This window comes from Acinonyx jubatus, chromosome C1, assembly GCF_027475565.1.
Source record: "Acinonyx jubatus isolate Ajub_Pintada_27869175 chromosome C1, VMU_Ajub_asm_v1.0, whole genome shotgun sequence".
Classification (NCBI taxonomy): Eukaryota; Metazoa; Chordata; class Mammalia; order Carnivora; family Felidae; genus Acinonyx; species Acinonyx jubatus.
Window position 1 is genome coordinate 209,103,490 of NC_069381.1, and position 20,114 is coordinate 209,123,603.

At 43.9% G+C, this 20,114-nt stretch overlaps 1 protein-coding gene and 1 long non-coding RNA gene across 2 annotated transcripts in view; one reads left to right on the forward strand and one right to left on the reverse strand.

The window, feature by feature from the left end:
• Positions 1-20,114, forward strand: part of LOC128314143 (uncharacterized) — a 46,198-nt gene continuing 26,084 nt past the window's right edge. Inside the window, exon 1 of the long non-coding RNA XR_008295602.1 lies at positions 1-6,739. This is a non-coding gene — a long non-coding RNA (uncharacterized LOC128314143). The remainder of the gene's footprint in view (positions 6,740-20,114) is intronic.
• LOC106972312 (sp110 nuclear body protein) overlaps positions 17,251-20,114 on the reverse strand; it is a 30,882-nt gene continuing 28,018 nt past the window's right edge. Inside the window, 2 exon segments of the mRNA XM_015069243.3 lie at positions 17,251-17,385; positions 18,036-19,382. Coding sequence (XP_014924729.2) covers positions 19,272-19,382 — 111 coding nt within the window. The 3' untranslated portion in view covers positions 17,251-17,385; positions 18,036-19,271.

Consider the following 20,114-nt stretch of genomic DNA (forward strand, 5'->3'; position numbering starts at 1 on the left):
ATAACAGGTATATGTAGGTATTATTATTCCTGATTTACAAATGAGAAAAGCTGAAGCTTAGAAAAGCCTTGCAGGAGCTTAGGTCAGGAACTTCCCTTTCAGATTTGCCATTTATATGACTTGGCCAAAGATGATGATTTTATTGCTGTTGAGAGGTGGACCAATTGCTTGGGAAATCTGGGCCTTAGTTCTCCACTTTGCTTTGGGTGTGGACACCTGCTTTCTGGAAAAGAGCCTCTTTTTCATCCATTGCTTTGACTACCCTCTCCCATCCTGAGATCCTCCACCCTGTTTTCAGATTCTAGTGGCTTCTGTATCATGTCTAGACTCCATTTTGGCTCCAACTCCTCCTTCTCTGGATGTTCAGTCTGCCTTCTCTCTTCTTCCATCCTCAACTCTGGGATTTCAAAGCCTGAGCTTCTCTTCTGCAATATGCAAGTGTCTTCGGGGCAGCAGAGATTGCCATGGCTGAGTACCTTCGTGTCCTGGCACCCAACACAGTGCCTGGTAGATGGCAGGCTCTTCACAAGTGATGTAATGGACTCATGTGGTCAGTAAAACATGCCCTTTTTATAAACTCCCTCCCCACGAAACCCAAGCTCTTTGTTTTTGCTGAAATATTAAACAATTTGGGAGCTGAGAGTGCAATAAAAACTCAAAAAAGTTACCAAAGTTAGCTCAATTATAAGTCCTAGATCTAATATACACAAATTTATTCTTAAAACTTTTCTTTTTTTCCCTCTTTTTGGGGGTATTTTTTTAATTGAAGTATAGTAAACATACAATGTTATATTGTTTTTAGGTGTCCACTATACTCGTTTGACAATCCTACGCATTATCCAGTGCTCACCATGCTAAGTGTTGTCACCATCTGTCATCATAAAGCAATATTACAATATTATTGACTATATTCTCTATGCTGTCCTTTTCATTTCTGTGTCTTACTTATTTTATAACTGGAAGTTTGTACCTTTTAATCCCCTTCACCCGTTTCACCCATTCCCTGACCCACCTCCCTCTGGCAACCACGTTTGTTCTCTGTATTTAAGAGTCTGTTTGTTTTGTTTGTTTGTTTATTTTGTTTTTTAGATTCCCCATAATGAAATCTATTAATCTTAATATGAATGAAATCTTATTAATCTTAAAACTTCTAAAACTATTTTTTTTTTAATTTTGTTTACTGTTTATTTTTGAGAGAGAGAGAGAGACATAGAGCACGAGCAGGGGTGGGGAGAGGAAAGGGGGACACAGAGTCCGAAGCAGGCTCCGGGTTCCAAGCTGTCCGCACAGAGCCCGACGTGGGGCTCAAACTCAGGAACCGTGAGATCATGCCTTGAGCCAAAGTCAGATGCCCAACCAAGTCACCCAGGTGCCCCTAAAACTATTTTCTTATATAAAAAGGTGGCTTTTACTTACAACATTGTTAGAAAAGTAGCTTTATACTTTCAAATACGAATTACTATTTTCAAAATTAAAAAAAATTGAGTTGGGAATATATAGTACAAAACTCAAAAGGTTAAAAATGACACTTAGAGAAATGTAAGTTCTTCTCCCTTTTTTTTTCCAGATCCCCTGTTCTCTTCTAAGAGTCAACAACTGTTATTAGCTTCTTGTGCTTTCCTTAAGAGGTGATCTACAAAGAACTAATTACTAAGAATTTGTAAGGTCATTTTGGTCTCAATATCCTGGTCTTGGATTGTAAAGTTGTCTAAACTGGTTTTTAGAATGATAGTTGAGGTCAAATGACATCAGCAGTAATCTTTTTCATGATGCAAAAATCCTTTGCACCCATTAGAGAAACTTAAAACTTGGGTAAGATGTGGAAGGGAAGGGGAGAGAGGAAGGGATAGTTAAAGCCACTTGTAATTAATGGGGAGTTCCGGTAATGTGTCCCTTTCCTCTATGGAAATGGTGCAATGATACTGAATTTAAAGTCAGAAAGGGTACCAGTTTGGGGGAAATGTTCAGAGAACACACACTTTGCAAGTAGCTCTATGAAAATAACTTACTTAAGGATAAGATGTGAATTATCTCAAGATTGATTCCTAAGTTCTTATGAACATTGTATTTACCATGACTACAAGTGTATTATTAATGCATGAAATTATTGCTGGTTCATACATATATTGGCTAACTAAGAATGAACTTGGGCAAAGTCTCTAAAAGCAAGAACGGAAAAGTGGTTCATAATACTCACGGTAAGAAAATGTTGAATGGATCCTGGCCATTGTTTAGAAGAAGTTCAAGACGGTATAAGCAGCTATATTAATGAATTTTTAAGCATTTTTTTTCTCTGAGAAGGTCAATGGCTATGGCTGGAGCTGCCCTGTTGATGGCCAAGCAAAGATACATATGTGATGGAGAGAAAAGTGCACATTTACCCCTGACGGGGGAGGGGAAAGGATGCCAGAGTGGGTTTTTTTGTTTGTTTGTTTGAGAGAGAGCAAGTGGGAGAAGGGCAGAGAGAGAGGGAGTGAGAGGGAAGCCAAAGCAGGCTTCTCACCGATCGCACAGAGCCTGATGTGGGGCTTGAACCCACGAACCGTGAAACCATGACCTGAGCCGAAACCAGGAATTGGACACTTAACCAGTTAAGCCACCCAGGTGCCCCTGTGGGATGCCAGAGTGTTCTCATGAGCCGAGAGGACTTGTGGAAGGATCTGGCCTTGGGGTTGTTGTAAAACACTTATCTTTGAAGGCTTCTTGCCAAAGGACCAAGGCCATCAGCAAAAAGAGGCTGGAAGGTATCACTGGCTACAGAGGATGAAGAGCAGATGAGAAGCAGTTGGCCAGAGACCAGAATGGTTCCCAGGGTCTCCAGGGAGTGACTTTGGTGAGGATTCCGCAAAGTGCTGTTGAAGAGAAGGAATCATCACTGGGAAACTGCCTCACCCAGAAGACGCAAACATCGTTCCATATCTGCCTTTGGTAAGGATGGTCTCTCCTGCCCCTTTCATGTGCTCCCAGCCTCTGTCTGGGGACGTCAGGGAAGGTGACCAGAAACCTTAATTCTCCCTTGTGACAAAACATATCCATAGGTTCCGGGGATTAGGGTATCTTTTGTGTTAGGGGTGCTATTCTGCCTACCGTATTTGCTAAAATGAGATTGTCCTTTGGAGCTGAAACAGACCAAAGGACTTTGTATTGTTTAAGAGTGGCTAAACAAAATGTACATTCAAAGCACAATGAAATAAAACCTCCCACCCGTTGGGATGGCTACTATTGAAAACACAGAAAATAACAAGTGTTAGTAAGAGTGTAGAGACACCAGAACTCTTGGGCGCTGTTGGTGAGATTGCTAAATGGCACAACCACAGCCGAAAACAGTTTGAAGTTTCCTCAAAAAATAAAAACTAGAGCCACCATATGGTCTAGTCATTCCACTGGATCCCATACTTTTGAAAGCAGGGTCTAGAAGAGATATTTGCATAGCCATGTTCACGGCACTATTCACAACAGCCAAAAGGTGGGAGCAATCCAAATGTCCATTGGTGGATGAATAAACAAAATGTTGTCTATACATACACTGGAATATCATTCAGCCTTCAAAACAAAGGAAATGCCATCACATGCTACAACATGAATGAACCTTGAGGTCATTGTGCTACGTGAAATAAGCCAGTCACAAAAAGACAAATGCTGTTTGGTTCTACTTATAAGAAGTATCTACGGTAGTCAAATTCATAGAAACGGAGAGTAAAGTGGTAGTTCATGGTGGGAAGCTGGGGCCGGGAAAAGGAGGAGAATGGGAGTTTTTGTTTAATGGGTAAAGAGTTTGAAATGACCTTTTTTTTTTTTTTCAGATGAAAAAGTTCTGGAGATCTGTTTCACCATAATGTGACTATACTTCACATTACCAAACTGTATGCTTAAAAATGGTTCAGATGGTAAATTTAATGTTATGTGTCTTTTAACCACCTGAAAAAAAAAGAGTGAAAGAAGTATGGGTTCCAAAACCTCAGTAAAGTTTTCACTTCAGGGGAGATAAAGGTTGAATCCACAAATGTGGTTTGAATGGGCCCTGGGAAAAAGAATCAAGTTGTTTCCTGCTCGTATCCTATCTATCATGTCCTGCTATTGTGATATAATGGTTATCAGTTAACTATAAACAAGGCCAGTGTTCATTATTAAGGACTTGTTAAAAGCAAATTTTAAAGGAAATTTCATTTCTAGCTATGACATATAGGTATAAATATTACATAAGGCTACGTGTGTGTGTGTGTGTGTGTGTGTGTGTGTGTGTAGAGAAATTTATATTTCTTTCTATGTACATGTAAAGTGACAGGACCATTCTTGGGCAGTTGGATCTGGTATACTTCAATGACTTAAGGTCAGATTGACCCCAGTGATATCATTATACCTATAGTTTATGCTGCATTACCATTTTTTTTTAAGTTCAGAAATATCGCTCAATCATTTGCTCTAGACCGAATGTTATGTCTCCTTAAAATTCCTATGTTGAAACCTAATCCTCAATGTGGTCTTTGGAGGTAGAACCTTGGCAGGTGCTTAGGACATGATGGGGGAACCCTCATGAATGGGATTAGTGCCCTTATGAAAGAGACCCCAGGGAGCTCCCTTCCCACTTCTGCCATGTGAGGACACAGTGAGAAGACTGTGACCTGGAAGAGGGCCCTCATCCAACCATGTTGGCACCTTAGATCTCAGATGTCCAGCCTCCAGATCTGTGGGCAATCAATTTCTGTTGTTTTGAAGGCTCCCAGCCTGGGCTAACTTGTTCTTGCAGCCCAAATGGGATAAGACACCTAGCCTCGAAAGTCACACAGCACAGCCTCTACAATGTTCCCCATGTCAGCATCAAGACGCCTAGTCTAGTCACATGCAAGGGAAGGGAAATTAGACTCCACCTTTTGGAGGCGGCAGTGTCCATGAATTTGTAGATGTATTTAAAAGCCATCATGCGACGTGACTGGTTTTGCCAATGAAAAGTGAAATATGTCACTTCTGGAGGGAAACCTTTAAGAGCTGGTGTGTGATTTTCCACATTCTTGTCCCTTGCCAATATCGAGGGGACATGTGTTGATATGGAGGAATAAAGCTGAGTCATTGCATGGGGGACAGTTGCCCTAGAAAGTAGCCCTGACATTTCGAAGGACCTTGCATGAGTGAGAAATAAACCTTTGTTGTTTTGAACCACTGAGATTTTGAAGTTACTGCATCATAACCCCATCTATCCTGACCAGTGTTCCTTCCCCAGCATCCAAATTTGCAAAATGGGTTGTTCAAGGACAATCCTGGAGACCAGAGTTCATGATTTAAAAAGATAGACTGGGGGCACCTGGTGGATCAGTCAGTTGAGCGTCTGACTTTGGATCAGGTCATGATCTCATACTTTGTGGGTTTGAGTCCTGTGTTCGGGCTCTGTGCTGAAGCTCGGAGCATGGAGCCTCCTTCAGATTCTGTATACTCTACTCTTTCCAACTCTCTCCTGCTTGTGCTCTCTCTCTCTCTCAAAAATAAATAAATAAACATTAATGAAAAAAAAAAAAAAAGATAGACTGCCTTACCGGTGCTCCCGATGCTCCCTTCACTATGGAGCAGGGGTTGGCAAACTATGGCCCATAGACCAAATCTAGTCCACTGTCTACTATTGGATAGCCAGTAAATAAGAATGGTTTTGGGGGCACCTGGGTAGCTCAGCCGGTTAAGCATCTGACTTCAGCTTAGGTTATGATCTCGTGGTTCACCGGTTCGAGCCCCGTGTCAGGCTCTGTGCGGACAGCTCAGAGCCTGAAGCCTGCTTTGGATTCTGTGTCTCCCTCGCTCTCTGCCCCTCCCCCGCTTGTGCTCTGTCTCTGCCCCTCAAAAATAAATAAAAACATTTAAAAAATTTTTTAAAGAATGGTTTTTATATTTTTAAATAGTTGAAAAAAAACCAAAGAAGAAGAATATTTCACGACATGTGAAAATTATATGAAATTCAAATTCCTGTGTCCATAAAGATTTTTTTTGGACCACATCCGTGCTCATTCATTTAAGTATCACTGATGGCCATTTGTGCGTCACAGCAGTGTTGAGTTGGTGTATGGCCTCCAAGGCCCAAATTACTTGCTATCTTCTGGCCTTTTGCAGAGTTTGCTAACCTTGGCCTAGCAGACGATAGTCTGGCAAAACACGGAATTTGACGACTTTGATTTGAAATGCGATTCAAGAAAATTGGACTGAATAGGTTTGAGAAACACCCTAACTGACCAATTTTCTTTGCATATATATTTTTATTGGCTCATGGGTGATATGGGCTAAAAAAAAAAGTCTGACGTTTAAAAGCTTCTTGAATAAGTACACAATGCAGTCCCTAAGAAATAAGAAATCAGGGTGACACAGTTTAATTTGCAGTTTTTTCCCCCTCCTTACAATCTGTGGTGTCCTAGACTCAATGATATATGATAGCATAAATGACCCAAAGTGAAAGAATTCTCTGGAAAAGTCTTTGAAAGGCTAATTATGATTAACAGTCTGACTCATCAGCTCTTTCTTGCATTTATTTACTCCACTCTTGGCAATTGGCCAGCTAACCATAATCCAGCGGGCTGTGACTTCTTGCAGTTGCTTGGGTATCCAGGTAGAGCATTAGGATTGAGGAGTCTTCAATCCTAGGGCGTTTTCTGAATTGCACTCAGCCGTGTGGGAGACCTGGAACAGCAAGCTGCGGCAGGAGCGCCTTAGGCGCGTGCTGTTCCCAATCTTGCTGAGAAATGCTCGTCTCCACACCAAGAAGGTTAGTAACTGCTGCCAGAGAGGTCTGGGATGAGTGTTTATTTGTTTTGTGGTCTCTGTTGTCAGCACTTCTGAGAATGGCAGCTGACGCGTCCTTACTTTAGAGAATTCAGCCACTGGTTTCTGGTAAAATATAGGAAAACTAGAGATCTAAGATGAAATAAAGGTGGTGTTTTTTGTTTTTTGTTTTTGTTTTTGTTTCTTGTTTTTTGGGTTTTTTGTTTGTTTTTGTTGTTGTTTGTGTTTAAGACTCGCCTACGCGGGCCATGAAATATAGTTTAATTAGATTTATTAGATTTATTAGATTTAATTAGATAATTTAATATAGATTAATTCTAAATCCTTATCCGGAGTTGTAGGGATCATAAAGTCACAGAGCCTTCTTCCCGGTAACTGCACCTGTAAATGGGTCCTCCACTACAGACGTCTTGGCGGAAAAAGTCTAGAAAACGCATCTGTTACTGTCAAAAGCGCAAATAACAAGAAAGATCAAATCTTGGGGACCCTGTGGACCAAGCGGGACCAAAGTGTGGGGTCTGACTTTGGGGGGAGGGAGGGATCCGACTGCTTGATTGTGTGAGTTTTTTGAAGTCAGGCTTATGGAGGCATAATTTACATACAGTAAAATTCACCCCTTTTGGATGTAGGTTCCGTGAGTCTTGACAGAAGTAGAGAGCTACGTGACACCAATACCCTCAAGACAGAGAACAGTTTCTTGGGGCACCTGGGTGGCTCAGTTGGTTTAGCGTCTGACTTTGGCAGTTTGTGAGTCGGGCATCGGGCTCTCTGCTCTCAGCGCAGGGCCAACTTCAGATCCTGTCTCCCCCGGTCTCTGCCCTTTCCCCCTTGCTCTCTGTCTCTGTCAAAATAAATAAACTTAAAAAAAAAAAAGACAGAGAACAGTTTCTTCACCCCAGGAAGTTCCTTTTGGCCCCCTGGCAGTCAATTCCCTCCTCTAACCCTGGCCCCCAGCCCAGAGCAACTACCAATTTGTGTTTTGTTCCTCTCCTTTTTCCTTCTCTAGAAGGTCATACAATTGGCATCAGATAAATGAAATTATACCATTACCAACTATTATGGACTGAATTGTGTTTTTTTCCCCAAATTCATATATTGAAATCCTAATCCCAAGGACCTTAGAATATGACTATATTTGAAGATAGGGCCTCTCACAAGATAATTAAGGTTAAATGAAGTCATTTGAGTGGACCCGAATCCAGTGTTTGCTGTCCTTATAAGAAGCAACAGTAGAAATCTCTCCACACACACACACACACACACACACAGGAAAAGGCCATGTAGGGACACAGCCAGAAGGTAGCTGTGAGCAAGCCAGGAAGAGAGCTCTCCCCAGAAACCAACCTTGCTGACTCTTTGATCTTGGACTTCTGGCTTCTAGAACTGTGAGAAAATAAATGCATTTCCGTGGTCTCAGTCACCCGGTCTCTGAGATTTTATCACGGCAACTCCGGAAGACTAATGCACCAGCCTTATGAGTCAGGCTTTCTTCAGCAAATATAATGCTCTTGAGATCATCCGTGTTGTTGCGTGAATACTTGGTTATTTATTGCTGAGTAGTGTTTATTGCAGACTATGTACATTTATTGCAGGAATGAACCACAATTTCTTGACCAGTCCACCTGTTGATGGACATTTGGGTTACTTCCCAATTTAGTCTTTGGCCCTTACAAATAAAGTTGCTACGAACATCTATGTACAGGTCTTTATGTGGACCTATGTTTTCGATTTTTTTTAACATTTATTCATTTTTTGAGAGAGAGAGAGAGAGAGAGAGAGAGAGAGAGAGAATGGGGGAGGGGCAGAGAGAGAGGGAGACACAGAATCGGAAGCAGGCTCCAGGCTCTGAGCCATCAGCACAGAGCCTGACGTGGGGCTCGAACTCACAGACCATGAGATCATGACCTGAGCCGAAGTTGGATGCTTAACCGACTGAGCCACCCAGTCGCCCCGATGTGGACCTATGTTTTCATTTCAATACCTACAGGAGGATTACTGGAGGAATGATAACCATAGGTTTAATTTTACAAAAACTACCGAGACTGTTTTCCAACGTGGCTGTACCATTTTGCATTCCTAACAGCCATACGTGTGATTCCTAGTTGTTCTGCATCCTTGTCTCCTCTTGGTATTGTCAGTCTTTTTAATTTTAGCCATGTGGATGGGTATATAATGCTATCTCACTGGGGCTTTAATTTGCATTTCCCTGATGGCCAGTGATGTTGAGCATCTTTCTGTGTGCTTAATTTGCCATTTATGTTTCTTCTTTGACAAAGCATCTGCTCAAATCTTCTGCCCTCCCCACTGGAAAGAAAAATTGGCCGTTGTGTCTTTTTAATTACCAAATTGTAAGATTTTTTTGTATATTCTGGATTCGAGTCCTTCAGCAGATACGTGTTTTGTAAAAATTTTCTTTTGGTCTTGGCTTGGTTGTTTGTTGTTGTTACTTTCCTAAAAGTCTCTTCCAAAGAACAGTAGGTTTTCATTTTGATCAAGTTCAATTCATACATTTTTTTTTTCTCTTACTGGTCATGTTTTTTTTTTTTAATGTCCTATCTAAAATCTTTGTCTAACCCAAAGTCTCTATTACTTTTCTATTACTGCTGTAGCAAATTACTACAAGTTGAGTGGCATTAAGACAACCCAAAGTTGTTATTTCACAGTTCTATAGGTCAGAAGTGTGGTTTCCTTGGCCAGTTTCTCTGCTCTGGGTTTCAAAAGGCCAAAATCTAGGTGTTGGTTGGCTGAGCTCTTGCTGAGAGGCTCAAGAAGAATCCACTTCCTTGGAAGAATCCAAGTTCATTCAGGTTGTTGGTAGGCCCCATTTCCTTGAGGTCACAGGACTGGGATCTCCATTTCCTTGTCAGTGTCAGCCGGGGCTGCCCTTAGCTCCCAAAGGCTTCTCTCTGATGCTTGCACATGGGGGCCTAACTCTCAGAGCCAGTAAGAGTATGGGGAATCCTTCTATAGTTGGAATCTCTAATTTTCTCTTCTGCTGTAGCTGGAGAAAGTTCTCTGCTTTTAAGGGATCACATGATTAGATTAGGCTCACTTGGATACTCTCCATACTTTAAAGTCTGTAACTTTAATTACATCTGCAAAGTCCCTCTGCCATAGAACTTAACATATCCTCAGGTTCTAGGGGATTGGGGAATGGACATCTTTGGGAAGTCATCCTGCTGACCACAGTCTCAAAATATTCTCTCTCATATTTCTTCTAGAAGCTTATTGTGTTACCTGTTACAATTTGGTCTATGATCCATTTTTTTTTTAAGTTTATTTATTTATTTTGAGAGAGAGAGTGAGAACATCAGCAGTGGAGGACAGAGAGAGACGGAAAGAAAGACAAGACCAAGCAAGCTCCACGATGTCAGGGCAGAGCCCAATGCAGGGCTCAATCTCATGAACTGTGAGATGGTGACCTGAGCTGAAATCAAGAGTCGGATGCTTGACCTACTGAACCACCCAGGTGCCCCTATGATCCATTTGATTTTTGTATGTGGTATGAGATTATGAGGTTGATTTTCTTTTGTTTTCTTTTTAATTTTTTTACATATGGATAGCCAATTGTTCTAGAACTATTTGCTGCACACGTTAGTTTTTTTTTTTTAATTTCTATCATGATGAAAAGTTGTGATTTTTATGGTTTCAGAACAAACAGAATCATGATTCATGTCAGCTGATTTCATGAGCAGTCCAATCATATTTCTGGCATTTACAAAAAATATTTTTCTCTGGGAATTTTTAGGAGTTGAGGCATATGGAACCCCATTTTCCTTCTCACCTTCTAAACACACTCAGTGTTACAGATGGCCATGGAATCCAGGGCTTCGTGGGCTCAGGGGTGCTCTACAATTCTCTATAATTGAAGGAAACCATAAACCAGAGAAACCCTGGTTTTCCCTTCTTACTTCTGTAGGGTAAGATGGGCATTTCCCTGAGAGCAGGGAAGCAAAGGAAGCAGGTAAGAGGGAGTGAGAGGGCCAGGTGAGGGCAGGGTTGCAGGGGTAGGGGCAAGACAGGGTAAACTTCCCCAAGAAGGAGAGATTTGAGCAAAAGACTTAAGTATGAGAGAGTGAACCATGGGTGCTTGTAGGGGCAGGAACCTTCCAGGCCCAGGGAAATGCTGCAGGAAAGGCTTTGAGCAGGAGCCACTGGTGTCCAGGAACAGTGAGGGGGGTCAGTGAGGGGCAGAGGACCCAGCAAAGGGGAGAGGAATTGGTGTGGTTGGGATGGGGGTTGGCAAGGTGGAAGTGGGGACACCAAGGAAGCTAACGCAAAACCTGGGCAATGATGGTTTTCCAGTGGAGGTGAGGACATGTGGCCCATTCTGCATTTATGCCACCTCATGACACAGCCAGAAAATTGTGGGCCCAATCATGGTCTGTGGATGTTTGCTGACTTCCTGCCTCTCATCTGGAATGTCACCGGGGCTGGATCGTGGGCTAGATCAGGAATTTCCACCCCAGGGAGCTGGGGGAGGGGTGGAGTGGGGAAGTGAGGTGGGAATGGTGTCTTGCCATGAATATCTTTGAGAAAACATTGCCCCGCCTTTTAAAGAAGGTTTCCCACAGAAAAACTACTTGGGGAAATGAAGAACAAGGGGCAGCCAGGTCTCAGGAATTCTGTCCTCACAGCTTCCCTCTGTCCCCAGGTTTGTCTCCCTAGGCATAGAGTGTCCCTGGGCTGGGGCTGGGGTCACTATTTTCTTTAAAAAAATTTTTTTAATGTTTATTTATTTTTGAAAGAGAGGGAGAGAGAGGGAGAGAGAGACAGAGAGAGAGAGAGAGAGAGAGGAGGAGGGGCAGAGAGAGAGGGAGACACGGAATCCGAAGCAGGCTCCAAGCTGTCAGCACAGAGCCCGACGCGGGGCTCGAACCCACGAACTGTGAGATCATGACCTGAGCCGAAGTCGGACGCCCAACCGACTGAGCCACCCAGGCACCCCTGGGGCCACTATTTTCTTTGGGGATCCCCCTGCTTGGCCTTAGTCGGATGGTGGATTCTGGTCAGCCTGACGGAAGCTGGTCATCTGTGCTGTGTCCGGGCTGAGGCATGCAGAGCAATGGGACCTCAGCTCCGTGGACCACTGATGGGCTTTGCCAGCTGAATGGGACTCTGAATCTTTCCCGGGGATTAGGAGCAGGGGTCAGAAGCAAAGCAAGTCTTCAGGGTAAGGTGTGTTTCGATTTTAGGTATTTTAGGACAGAAGTTAGAGCCTAGAGTGGACCCCCCTGACCCCCATGCTTCCTCTCTGCCCGTCCTGCCTTGAAAGTAGCAGTCCTTATCCCACCCCCTGCTCTCCCCGAAAAGCCTAGACACTGGGAATTTGGTCATTGAATCACTAAGAGGGAAGGGGGTAGTTGTACTAGGGGCACCCCTCCCCCGCCTCCCCTACTTCCTGTCTTCACCTCCCCTGGACCCTAGATGCTGGGTGACCGTGGGGCTTCTTTCAAGATGCTTCAGTGCCTCCTTGGGGCCTCTGGTCCTCGGCTCAGGGCCCTTCCTGCCTTCACTTCCTGCTTCCCCTGCAGCCATTGTAGCAAAGCATTTCTACCCTGGACCTGTCACTATTCTGGATTCCTTGTTCTTCGCAACTGTCTACAGCCCAAATCCAACGAGGGTGCCCGCCAGCCACCTTGGGGTGGTTTTACATTCAAATATGATACTGGACAACATCCAAGCAAAGCTTCATAACAAATGTAGGTGTCTCCAGTCTCTCAAGATTGACCTGCAGCAAAGCATGTCAAAGATGTCTCCACTCTCTCTCTGAAGTCCTGTTGACAGTTGTGAGGTGACAACCTTTCCTCTCTCATCTTCTTCCCACCCCCACCGCCCCCAGGGGACCCACCCTGCTGCTTTTCTTCCCAGCCCTCTCCCTCCCCCCACCACCCATTGCTTTCTCCTCCTGGTTTAGTTTTCCCTTCATTCTTTTCTTATTATTGTTTCTGGAAGCTGGTTCTATTTGAGTAAATGCTTAAATAAACTAGAAAACGTTAAAGCTAAACACCCCCACGCCCCTAAACAAAACAACCAGGAAATCAAGCAAAGCACAAATGTGTGCTAACTCGCCCTGCAGGGTGGGGAAGCTCTTGCTATTAAGTTGCAGGCTCCAAGGCATTAGCTACATTTGTTCTTGTGTCAGAAGATAAAAGCTGAGTCTTATCAAAGGGTAACGGATGTCAGTCAGACTTCATTGTGGCAAAAAAAGGGTCACCTCAAAAACCTGTTAAGCTTGTTAAAAATGCCACTTTCTGGGCATCAGTCCCAGAGACTCCCATTCAGGGCCAGGAGCCCTGGAATCTGCATATTAACAGGCTTCCTGGTGATTCTGAAGGGGTGGTCCACGGACCCTTTCAGTCTTGCAAATGGAAGATTCCAGAATCCAGCCGGAAGAGGCTGCTGGCCAACTCCAGGCTGGGCCTCCCCGCAGACCCCAGCCCCTGAACTGCACAGCCCCCTTTCCAGCCCAAGTTCCCAATGCACCTTGTTGTTACACTACATTCACCGGGAGGTTTTAAGTTTGTGATAAAGCATAGATGGGACCTTGCCTTTGTTACAGTAAGGAAATCCTCAGTCACCGCAGAAGTCCAGAGTGCCTGCCACTCTCAGAACTGGGTTCAGAGCCTGTCCTGGGATAATAGGAAATGATCTTCTTTGTATCAGCTCTGCCCGAACTTTCCAAGGAGTTCAGACCTAGGGCCAAAGGGTCCAGGTCTGAGGAACTGGAAACCGAGATGGTTTACCAGGCACAGGCTACGCATGTAAATCAGGCATGGTCCAGATATGGAAACAGCCAAATCTGCCCTCTGGCCTTTGCCTGGTGAAATTCAGGCTGTGTTGGCATTTGTAGGTGCCACAGGGTGGCCTGGCTCTCTCTCTAATCAGATGCCAATGGCTGGTCCTGGAGCAAAGCTGTCCCCAGTGCCAATGCATCTCATCTCTGGTCTTGTCCGAGGGACACACCTGGTGGCACCTTGCCCGTAGGAATCCTATGCTGGGAGGGTCTTCTTTGAGTGGCATTCCCTCTACTAGATGGCTCTGGAGATGCGAGTGGCCTGCTTGAGACCAGGGGAAGAGTGAGTAAGACGGTAGCTTCTTGGATTTTATGATCTCATGGGTTGCTTCACATGGTACGGCTGTTGAAATGAATAGGGTCTGTGCTCTTCTTTTTTCCACGGATGATGGCAGAAGGGAGAGCCTGGAATCCCGTAGCCTATACACCCAATTTCAGAAGGAGAGGAGCTCTATGGGATGGTGTGGGAGCATCTTTAGGAGGAAAGAAGCAGTCAGGCTCCTCGGGGCTCAGGGGAGGGAAGGAGAGAGGTCAAGTCTCACAGCGGGACCGACCAGGTCAGCTGGAGGCAGAGGTCCAAGCCACCTGCAGGATGTGAGCCTGTTTGCAGGGCCTGGCTCTCCCGGAGCTCGGAGAGAATCTTGAGAAAGGTACTCAGCCCAGATGCTGATTGCCCATTAAGTCTACGTCCCCCGAGAGCAGGTGTACTTGACCGGGAGACCATGCCTTCCCAGCTCGTAAGAATGCGTTTTCCGAGGTTGGATTTCTGGTATCAGCTGGAGGGGGGAACATATTCTTAGACACAGTTCCTCTGTCACTCTTGGGCGGGGGAAGACCTAAGCTCTGAGCAAGCCCTGGCCAGGGGAAGCGGGTGTGTGTGTGTGTGTGTGTGTGTGTGGAATGGAACTGAGCTGCACCAGGAAGGGAGAAACAGCCTGGGGCAGAGCTAGAAGGGGTCCCCGGGAGGAGGCGATTGACGTGTGTGCAGGCATCTGCTGGTTTCATTAAGAATTTTTGTTTGCTTCAGGATTTTATTATTCATTTATTTAAAAAAATTTTTAAGGGTATTTATTTATTTTGAAAGACAGGGAGAGCAAGCAAGGGAGGGGCAGAGAGAGGGAGGGAGAGAGAGAATCCCAACCAGGCTCTGAGCTACCAGCACAGAGCCCAATGTGGGGTTCAGACTCACGTACCGTGAGATCATGACCCGAGCCAAAACCAAGAGTCGGACGCTTACCTGACTGAGACACCCAGGTGGCCCTCAAGATTTTGTTTTTAAATAATCTCTACACCCCACATGGGGCTTGAACTTACAACCCTGAGATCGAGAGCTGCATGCTCACCATGCACCAGCCAGGAGAACCCAGAGTTTTTAATGTCTAAGGACATCGGTGCTGACACAGGGTGGGCCTGGGGCGGGGAGGGGGGGGGGACTCAAGGGAAGGGCACTGGGGGGAGGATGAGGGACAGCTGAATGCAGGAGAACAAACCAAATCCCACTGTTACAGGTAGAAATAGTGAAAACCAGGGGAGCAGTATGGCAACAAGAGGGAGCCAAAGGGAGAGATGGTTCCAGAGACAGGGTCTTGGTTGTCATGGCAACTATACTGACAGTGGTTGAAACTTTGAAAGGAACAAATTTGAAAGAAACAAACATTTGAAAGAAACAAATGACTCTTGTAGTGTTGTTGGGTTTCTTTTTCCTGGTATAGAGGAAGCCAGAGTTGGGATAGGGGAGAGAGAAACAGAGAGAGAGAGAGAGAGAGAGAGAGAGTCGGCTTGCCTGTGCCAGAATGGATGAGGGTCACAATGGATGTGAGATTGCTTATTTTCTTTTTTTGTTTATTTATTTATTTTGAGAGAGAGAGAGAGAGAGAGTGAGCGCATAAGTAGGAGAAGGGCAGAGAGAGAGAGAGAGGGAGAGAATCCCAAGCAAGCTCCAGGCTATCAGCACACAGCCCAACACAGGGCTTGATCCCATGAACGGCAAGATCACGACCTGAGCCAAAGTCAAGAGTCAGATGCTCAGCCCAACCAATTGAGCCACACAGCCACCCCTGGATGTGAGATCAGTTAGTACCCAGCAGTCCTGGCCACTGGTAAGCCACTGGAGTGGGGGGATCTTTTGTCATGAGGCACCAAGAATGTGCTAGGAAGAGAAATCTGTACCAAAGGGATGACCATATCTAGGACCCACCCTTCCCTCCCAGAATGGCATCAGGAGTGGCAGTCTTTGTGATCATGTTTGTCCTCTTCCCACATAATAAAAGGAATTCTATTTCATTACAAGCTTTTCTGAAGTCAGGGTTCAAACTGCCTCCACCCTTTCCTGGATCATAGGTGAAGTCAGTCCACATGGTAGTTCACACTGCTGTGGAAACACTGGGGAATCTCTGTTCATTGTCTGTTTATTAGTCTGCGACACCAGGTGCTGAAATGGGAACGCCAGCACACTCCCCACAGAGTGCCTCTTGGGGGAGGACATTGGGCTCCGAAGGTGGCCCTCACTGCTTGCATCAGTCAGCTCTGGCTGCCACAACACAGCCCCACAGCCTGGGCACCTTGGACAATAGGCATTTATTTCTCACGGGCCTGGAGGTTGGAGGTCCCAGATGGAGGTGCCAGCGGACTCCATTCCTGGTGAGATTTTGCTCCTGGCTTGGAGTGGGGCCTCCTCCTTCCTCCTCTCCTCACATGCCCTTCTTCTGTGCATGTAGGATGATCTCTGGGGCCTCTTCCTCTTTTTATAAGGGCACTAATCTTATTCAAGCCTACGCTTGTGACCTCATCCAACCATTAACACCCTCTTCCAAGCCCTGTGTTCAAGTACATCACAGTGGGGGTTAGGGCCTCAACATAAGAATTTGGTGGGAGGACACAATTTAGTCCATAACACTTCTTCACTGGCACTAAGTAAGAGTGAAAAAAAAAATCAAAAACACAGATCAGGACAACTTAGTAGTTGCAGAAAGCTTTTTACTTTTGTCTTCAGAGAAGAAAAGCACTGTGGTAGGAAAAGTTTACTTGGTCAACAGATAGAGCTTAGCAGTATTCAAATGATAAAAAAAAAATCATTAGTTCACAAAGATTGACCACAGACTTGCAGTTGTTTTAAGTTAGTATGTTTAAGGCTTAGACAAATGACCCCAGAAGAAGAGTGCTTCCCAGGATTTATTTTTTCTTTTTTTAAAATGATAAATAAGGAGGACAGAGAATGGATAGCTAGCATATGGATAATAGATGTTCTTGAAAGAGAGCCCAGAACAAAAGGATCAGAAAGATTTAATGCAGCTGCTAAAAAAAAAGGAAGCAGGGATGTATATTGTAAGGGCTCAGTGTGCTAGGCAAGATCAATGACAAGAATATTACATTGAATCCTATCCTGTCAAAAACATATAGCGATAGAGAGAAAGGGAAAACTGGATATGTGTCCACATACCGACAAAGAAATGGAATTCTGGCTGAATGCAGGCTTCACCGTTGTAGGATAAAATGCCCAGACACAGTGGGCCAAAGTCTAAATCGATTTTGAAGGTGAGAAGTTGTGATAAAATACATATTGTACCCCAGTAGTGAATTTAGGAAAACAAAAGAAGACATTCAGAGCTGTGCAGATTCAGAAAACATGCCACCCGGAAACTCTTCTTTTAAAATTACTTAAAAAAAATTTTTTTTAAGTTTTACTTATTTTTGAGAGAGAGAGAGACTGAGTGTGAGTGGAGGGGGGTGGGCAGAGAGAAGGAGACACAGAATCCGAAGCAGGCTCTTGGCTCTGAGCTGTCAGCACAGAGCTCGATGCTAAATTTCAAACTCATGAACCATGAGATCATGACCTGAGCTGAAGTCAGACGCTCAACCGACTGAGCCACCCAGGTGCTCCTTCTTTTAAAGTTAGTTAAACATATACTTCACTGATGGGAAGAAGGAGCCGAAAAAGAAGCAAGGCAAAGTCACGGCAAAAAAAAGACTTTAATTCACACCATTGATATTGCTCTCACGAACATGGGTGATTGTATTACACACATTTTTAACGTTTGCTTTTCAATTCTGGTGTATATTTGACATAACAAATGATTTATGCAATGTAAAAATAACAAAGTAATGACATATATAATTGAATAAAATTAAAATAATTAATATAGAGTAAAAGTGAACATTTACTAATTATCATAAAGAGCTACATTGTAAAACAGTGAATAGACTGGAATAAGGGGACTGAGAGGTACAAAAGGTGAAAAACACTTTGGCCTAAATGTGTGGCTCATTAAAGATATTTTATTTTATTTTATTTTTTATTTTATTTATTTTATTTTTTACCTATTTTTGAGAGAGAGAGAGACAGAGAGACAGAGACAGACACGAGAGTGAGCAAGGGAGGGGCAGAGAGAGAGGGAGACACAGAACTCAAAGCAGGCTCCAGGCTCCGAGCTGTCAACACAGAGCCCAATGTGGGGCTTGAATTCATGAACCGTGAGATCATGACCTGAGCTGAAGTCAGATGCCCAACTGACTGAGCCACCCAAGTACCCCTATTTTTTATTTTTTTACGTTTATTTATTTATTTATTTTTAGAAGTAGGGGGAGGGGGGAAGAGAGAGAGAATCCCAAGCAGGCCCTTCAGTGTCAGTGCAGAGTGCAACATGGGGCTTGATCCCACCACCCTAGGATCATGACCTGAGCAGAAATCAAGAGTTAGATGCTCAGCTCACTGAGCCACCCAGGTGCCCCTTGGCTCTGACATTTAAAAAATAAGTTAAAAATACATTCACAAAACTTGCAGGTAAATATTGGGAGAATTAAAAACTGTTACAGATGCCTTCCAGAGTAGAAGGTGAAGACAAAGAAAATGTTGACAAAAATCATGGGGAAGTATTCCAAAGAGAAGGAATAAAATGATATGGCAGAAATAAGGCTAACTACAAACAACTCATGCATGAATGACTTCATAGAAAACTATAAAAGTGGACCTGATTCAAAAGCAAGAGAATACCTGAATAGTTGAATGACCATGAAAAAGCAGAGATCATGGTCAATATTACTTCTCAAAAGAATGATGGGCTATATAATTTTATGAGCTGATTCTTTGAAAACATTATAAACTATTCCAGAGCATATAAAAAGGTAGAAGATGTTAGGGATTATCGTACCCAGCTGGGGTAGCCCTACATCTGATTATGACAGGACATAGAAGTGTGAGGACCAACCTCTTTCATAAGTACAGGAACAAAAATTCTGAAAAACACTCTCTGCAATGATATTGAAATATATATATATATATATATATATATATATATATATATATATATACACACACGCACAGATAGATATATATATACAAAAATCAATTGCATACAACTTTAGAATTCAGTTTAGTTTCTTTTTCATAGTGATGTGAGGGTAGAAATTCTGAAGCTATTGTTGTAGTATTGTTTTAGTTGAACAAATGAGTATATATACTGTGGGAGAAGAGAGATGTAAATATTGAGAAAGAAGAGGCCTTATATGGGGATGAGAAGTGTATTTCATACACACACACACACACACACACACACACTTTTAGGTGTAGAAAGAAAAGACAGGTGTGATGATGGGACAAGGCTCTGACTTTGAGTCAAGAGGGCAGCCAATAACATTCTAGACTCACTGGCTGTCTAAAGACGGCCAGGGTCACATCATCTGGATCCTGAAGTTGGGGTGCCTTAGTTTTTCTAGAACACGGTCAAAGAGTCTGGAAGCTGTTTTCATTGGCTTTGCAAAAAATAAACATCTCTTTGAGGTCCTTTTCAAATTCTGCCTCCAAGTCCAATCCTATCTGACCAAAGTCAGAAGCCTGAAAGACAAAAAAAAAAAAAAAAAAAAAAGCAAACAAACAGGTGTCTAAGGACAAAGAATCAGGACCATCAAATCGCTTGCATTTTTTGGAGCCCCGCCCTCCCTGTCCTGAATGCTGTGCTTCCCTATCAGCCAGGCAGTGTGTGTGTGTGTGTGTGTGTGTGTGTGTGTGTGTGTGTAGTTTGGGGGGGAAATGTTGCTGCCATAATATTGAAATGGATGAGCCTCTGCCCAGTTCCTAACGTGGAACTGACAAATGGTCAGGGCTGGAGAGCTGATTTTGATCACAGCAAAGTCTGAACTTGGTGTAAAATGATAAAGATAAAGCATTTCTTGACAGCCCCACTCTCGGAAGGAAAGATGAGCGTTCCGTTCTCCAAGGCTAAGACTGGGCCAGGCATGGAGGGGCTCCCTGGGTAGACTCTTTCTCCCTCCAGCTCCCTGCACAGACATCAGTTTATAGTTTGTGGTTTGGGAACAGGCCATCTTGTGCCATGGGAAGAAGGGGAAGGAGGCCGGGTGGAGGTAGAAATCTTCCTTAGGTACTTCCCAAGAAATATCTGCACAAATGATAGGAAAAATCAGGATAAACTCAGCAAAGTAAAGTTAAGAACGCGTCGGCTTGCACAATAGCACAACTAGTTGTCTCTCCCGACTGACAAAGGATGAAGCCACCACCAGCTGAGACAAGTCTGGATGTTTGGGGCCACTGGGAAATTTAGGAGTAGAA